General features: G+C 42.9%; 1 protein-coding gene across 4 annotated transcripts in view; it reads right to left on the bottom strand.

Moving 5' to 3' along the window:
* Window positions 1–5,994, bottom strand: part of FAM161B (family with sequence similarity 161 member B) — a 9,868-nt gene extending 3,874 nt beyond the window's left edge. For all 4 annotated transcript variants that reach the window (XR_001864489.1, XR_001864491.1, XM_008639597.2 and 1 more), the window contains exons 1-5: window positions 5,706–5,994; window positions 3,964–4,523; window positions 1,442–1,779; window positions 920–1,047; window positions 459–626 (exon numbers count right to left, since the gene is read on the bottom strand). Coding sequence is in view for 2 of the 4 variants with exons in the window: in XM_008639597.2 (XP_008637819.1) it covers window positions 459–626; window positions 920–1,047; window positions 1,442–1,779; window positions 3,964–4,523; window positions 5,706–5,854 (1,343 nt within the window). In the remaining 2 variants the exon portion in view is untranslated. The remainder of the gene's footprint in view (window positions 1–458; window positions 627–919; window positions 1,048–1,441; window positions 1,780–3,963; window positions 4,524–5,705) is intronic.
* Window positions 5,995–6,000: the final 6 nt, after the last annotated feature.

Genomic DNA, 6,000 nt, shown 5'->3' on the forward strand with positions numbered 1-6,000 from the left:
CTCTGACTATAGTTGATCAGGAATGATGAATTCTCAGTGACTATTTCATTCTTTAAATCACTTTGGTAATTCTCTTGATTCTGAATGCTGGGAGAAAAACCTCAATTACTGACAAGTTATGGACCTATTAGCAAAGCTCTTCTACTAGACTGTAAGCAAGGAAACAGTGTTCACATTTTTAGAAAACCTTGTCTCTTATGTGCTCTTTACCAAGTTACACCTTACAGTTGACTGGTTTGTACAAATTAGTTTCTACAAATGTTAATCTAAAGGAAATGGCTCTGTATGGAAGGAGTAGCGTGGAATTCTCAAGAAATCCAAATGAATGTAGAATGGATATAACAGCCAAAAAAGGTTAGACTAGGAATGTTTTTACACCCATTTTGTCCTAAAGAGTTATCTGATGATCCTCAGTTAGTGGAGCAAACAGTTATTTCTGTGCAGAGTAGGATACTGACCGATTCTGTTTTGACTTCTCCTTTTGTGTTTCCTCCAAACTTTTATGAGGATCCAGTGCTTTTGCTCGGCTGTTCACAGACTTTTGCATAGCCTGACATTTCATTTTCTGTTTCTCCAGCCAATAAATTCCTTCTTTGTCCCCTTCCTTTTTGTTATCTTGGGCATATCTATATAGAAAAAAAAGTTACTGATAAGCCCACTGTGGAATGCCAGACCACATGCTAGCTGGGAATTTCACTTTTGTAGTCCTCTAAGGAGAAAAAGCAAAATTTCAGCCATACAAGTGTGCAGTTCCCAAAGCAACTGGGAGACAGAGGAAGACTTAGCAAAGAAAGAAGACAGAGAAACATTTAGGAAATGTGTTGTTGATGTAGTTGATGTGATGAGCAAAAACACTGATGTTTTTTCCTCCATTTTGGTCAGTAGTTGTATGGTCTTGTAGACAAACTTTTCTACCTACCTGATAGCTGATTCCCTCTTTCTAGTTGCATCTGTAATATGCACAGGAAGGGTGTTGGAAGAGAGAGAGGAAAGTCCAGGCAGAGACTGACTTTTTTGCACTGAAACCTTGGAAAGCTTCTGAGAATCCTGAAAAAAATCAAACTTCATTCAGTGTGTGTGTTCACAGACAGCTGCTAGTACAGAATCTCCTCTGTTATTTGCCTACCAAAGAGAACAGATGGGGTATGAGAATGCACTCATTCTTCTCTCTTCCATCAGCAGAGATTTACATGTGGATGGGCTGAGGGACAAGGGGAAGGAGACATGATTAGAGCTATGAAAGGGTGTCTGAGCCTTAGCTGTCATAGCTCATCTCTTTGTGTAGAATTTTGTTCTCTTGTTTTGCCTAGACTTTTGCAGTACTCTCAATACAAGGCAGAGGTCACAGGATGTTAAGCATTCATAATTAAATGCTATAAACTTAAGAAGTTGGTATCTTGACAGGAGAAAGCAGTACCACAGAAATATCCAGGTATCTCACCTTTGTCTTTTCATTAGCCTGCCTCTGCCTGGCATGGAGATTGGAGGTTCTTAGCTTGAATGGCTTATTACGAGTTGGCTCTTTGATTTCTTGTCTCCTTACTGTTTTCCTCTGAAATGCCCAGTAAAGTTCTTCAAAATCTGGTATTGTTGGATTAATCTTTGGCTTGAAGCTGAAACTTTTGTCCTGTAAGAAGCCAAGTCTTTCCTGCTTAGTTCTGGTGGCAGTTCGGGACTGAGGCTCTCTCCGACAGTTGCTGGTATCTATAGGAGCTATGGAGCTCTTGAGCAAATCATTTGCTCTCATTTGAATACGGATTTCCCTGTAGAGTTCAGCTTCTAAAGGATCAAAAGGAAAGCAATGAGAAGATTATGACTGACAAAAAAGGCTGTGAAACTGCCACTGCCCAAGTCTACACTTTCCGTTATGATGGCAGCTACACATACAGGAAAGACCAAACATCCTGTGTTCTCCTTCCCCCCCTTTTCAGCCCCTCTCTCCTCTGCCTCCCAGGGAAAAATAATTCAAAGATACTGATGCCATGAAGATTTTTTGCCTTTTATACCCGTTATACCTTTTTACAACTTCTGTATTCCTGGTGCTTTTTGCCTACATTCTTGGACTTGTTTGTCAAGCTAAGAGACTAAACATTTTAGAAGCTTTGTAGCTAGGGATCAGTGTGCCCCAGACCCCAAGGTCCTCTCCAGAACACATTCTGTAAACCAAGATAGAACCATCCAGGGGAAGGCTCGTTGGGGAGGGGGGGCTCACTTGAGCCTCTCATTGGGGAATCTTTGATAGATATGCTAATTAGTAAAACCTATAATGTTATACCCGATCTTTGGGGGCACACTCGGCGGGGTGCATCTCAATGCATATGACCTGGACATGTGCACCTAAGGATCCTTAAAATAAATACCAAGGTAAAATCCCTTTTCCCCTTCTAACCGTGTATGACTCTTGATTTTAAGACCAGGAAAAGGCATCAATACCACTAAAACCATGGTAGGGTCTCTTTCTTAGGCATTAATTTTTAGATATCTCTTTTACTTATTGGAGCAATAACTGGACAGGTCTTCTTCTATTCTGAGGGGTACCAGGTAACTTGTGCCCTTTGTCTTGCAGAAGTGTTAATCAAGGTTCTACTTTTTATATGGGACTTACAGTCATTATGTTGACTGTGTGGTACAAACAAGTTGTTCAACTATACTTGTAACAGATGATGGCTTTTCTATGTAATCTCCAGCAGTAATTGTCTATATTGGAAAACCTTTTAAGTAAGGAACATCTGATGGATGGATCACGTTTTGTGACTTTCATGACAAACTTTCCATAGGAAGACTATGTTTCAGATTATAGCATCAAAGTGAAGTCCTTCCCTGTGCAGGACTAAATATTTGTGAAAATGCAGACAGTGGGCTGGGGGTTGTTTTTTTGCTTTTAGGAAAAAAAATTCAATACTGCTGTTTGCAAAATAAGATGGTTTTGCATCTATAGGTATTCATTGACTGAAGTACGAAATGTTCATTTCTCCTCCCTTCTCATATACCAGATAGAAATGGAACAATGGTTTGTCCTTTGCCGCCTTTTACCTTTCTAATCTATTTAGGTTAGTACACCCCAACAGAATGTTTTCTGATGAAAACTGAACTGGTGTATCCTCAAGAAGAAATCACTGGGAAACAGTAAAAAAAGAGAAAAGGATGAGAAAAGCCATGAGAATCATTAACCACTGGCTTAGTTCCCACATTCAAGTATGAAGTCTGTATTGCTTACTTCAAAGTTTCAACTGTGGTGGCTTAAACTATCTGAAAGCAAGCAAGCATCAGTAACATTTCCTTGGCTCTCCTTCTGACTAGAATGGTCCTGGCACATACTTCCCCTGTTGTAGCACTTAAGCCAGTGCAAGTGAGAAGGCAACTGGAAACATCAGAGAATGGCAGGAGAGACGACTACTACACTATCACTTAGAACCAAACTAATTGCCTGATGTGGGCTCAGGAGATATTGTTCTCCTCTCCTAAGGGTTCTGTGCAGAATGGATCACTTGGGTAGGAGTAAAACTGTCAGATCTAAGATACTGCATGGACCTTGGAGACCTATGGCACTACATCTGTCTTCGTGTTTGTGCCACAAACCATCTCAGTCCCTTTAGTGTAACCAAAGGTATGGAATCCAGTGCAGGGAAAGATTCCCAAACTGTCATGACCTGCAGCAAAACAGGTATGGAAATCTGTCTGAAGAGCTCAATGTGCCCATGTTTTCTGGGGAGTAGAACAGAACTGCTGCTGCTGACACTGATACAGGACTACTAAACTTAGGGCACTCTACTGCAAGGGTATCTATACAAAATGTAAGGACGAGAGACACACAGGAGACTCAACAACACCAGGGGATGTAATGACACTGGCCTTATGCTCCAAGTGATGCCCTATAGGCCATGATCTTACCTCCCAGCATGGAGGAGACAGCAGGGGGACAGGCAGGGAGGTGCTTTTACAGAAAGAGCCCTGGCATGTTACCTTTGAGTTTATCTCCAAGAAGTGAGTCATAAGTAGATTTAGGAACTTTTTTACTGGCTTGCTTCTGTTTGGAGCTCTCATTTGGGGTTGCTGCCAGGAATTTTTGTCTGATAGCTTCTTTCTTTTTCTCTTCCTTCTCCAGAAAACTGAAGGGCCGCTGTGTTGAAAGTAGCAGCTCCTTTCTTTTCTGTGTTGCTGCTTGCCTGCGAATCTCATTCTGCTCCATTATTTCCTGATAAAGGGGCAGAAACACATGGGCAGGTACAGGCTGTGCCCGGAATTGTTTCTGACATTCAGCTTCATCCTGGCTTTGCCTTTTGTCTCTCTCTTTGTCTAGTTCAAGAAACATGTATGACTTCATCAACTCGGACTTTTTGCGAGCTTCCCGCAGTGTCATTTTGAAAGGCTGAGGGATGGTGATGGAAGGAATCCAGGGAGATGAAGCGCTTTTTGGCCTCAAGCGGGATTTAGGAAGCAAGTGAGGCTTTTGCTGATCCCAGGTACTGTCCGAGGTGAGGTCGGTCAAAGAACTGGACTGCCTTATGTTACCAGATGTATGACTGAGACAAAGACATTATGAAGGGGAAATAAGTTGAAATTATTAAAAAACAGAGTTAAAAGAAGGGAGACACTATTAGAGAAAGACACCATAGCCTGAGCTGGTTGTTAAAAGACAGGCCTAGGGTTTGTCATTCTCAGGCTTCATATTTTGCTTTGCTACCAAAGTTTGTGAGCACAGCTGTGCTTGTTTTGTTTTCCATGTATAAAATGGAAGTTAGGCTTACTTAGCTTTGTCATGCAATTTATTATGCTGCTAGCACTCTATTGCCAAAAAGGCCACAAGCAAACCAAAAAGTTCCAACTTTAAGGTTATCTTGCTAATAGCTACTCAACATAACAGACAAACGCAGGAGAGGCAATCAGTTAGGCACACAGATGCACAAATCCTAACAAACAGTATCAAACACTAGCATTCCCGGGATGCTGATGGGAATGTCATTACAAGAAGCTGCTTTAGTGTGATGCTTGAGAGGTTCAGCTGGAAACTTTGTACCTGAGAAGACGACCATATTATTGATAATAAGAAAAAAACCCACCTGAGGCTCTACTGGGTCTCATTAAAATAGCGAACTTCTCATAGGATGTCTGAGGGTAATTGTGAAAGTGAGTGCAACTTAGGAGATTTATGGGAAGGAATAAATGCAGGCAAAAGGAAGGATCAAGGTGAACCAGAGTGGACCAAGAACAGGAAAGGGAAAAAAAAAGCGGGGAAACAGAAGGTGCGGATCATGTGTGAACAGACTCCTGGTCAGTACACTTACTGATGATTGCTGCAGCCTCTTCTTCTTCATAAACTATTTCCTTTGTGAGAGCATGCGTGTATGACATGCTAGTGAATGTCAAACTAGACTAACCACAAGGAAAGACATCTGGGAGCTCGACCTTGGAAAGACCATAGCTCTGAAGACTGGATGCTGGATAGAAATGTGTGTGATCTGCTGGCACATGTTAAGCGTGATTAGCTGATGAGTGAGACGGGGATTTGTGCTGTTCATGTTTTATATGAATGCTGCTTATGTGGGCACCTATTGACCCCTTCCTCCCTGCTGTGACTACACTTGTGGCCAGTGTTTTGGCACTAAACACGTGCATTTTGGGACTTCATGTTCCGCCTCCTCCCTGGCCAGAAGGAGAAGGAATCCTGCACCCCATCCTGCTATCCTTACCAGGTATCATCCTACCTGAGAGCCTCCCTCAGCTTCTCACGCAGAACTTCCGCCTCCCTTCTGAAACCCTCCAGCTCCTCATCTTCTTCGAACACCCCGAGGTCACCCCATAACTTTGCCTGGCACGGTACGCCCGGTTCTAACGGAGACCGCCGGCCCCCCATCCCGAGAGGATGCTCCCAGCTCCTTGCCCGGCGGCGGGAAATTCAGGAGTCGGCGTGTTACAGCCTGAAGGGATGTCGCGGCAGCTGGAAGAAATGAAATAAATCGGGAAGTGCTCGTTTCGGGGTTCGACCCCAACCTGCCCGCC

The sequence above is a fragment of the Corvus brachyrhynchos genome, unplaced genomic scaffold, assembly GCF_000691975.1.
Source record: "Corvus brachyrhynchos isolate BGI_N302 unplaced genomic scaffold, ASM69197v1 scaffold115, whole genome shotgun sequence".
Classification (NCBI taxonomy): Eukaryota; Metazoa; Chordata; class Aves; order Passeriformes; family Corvidae; genus Corvus; species Corvus brachyrhynchos.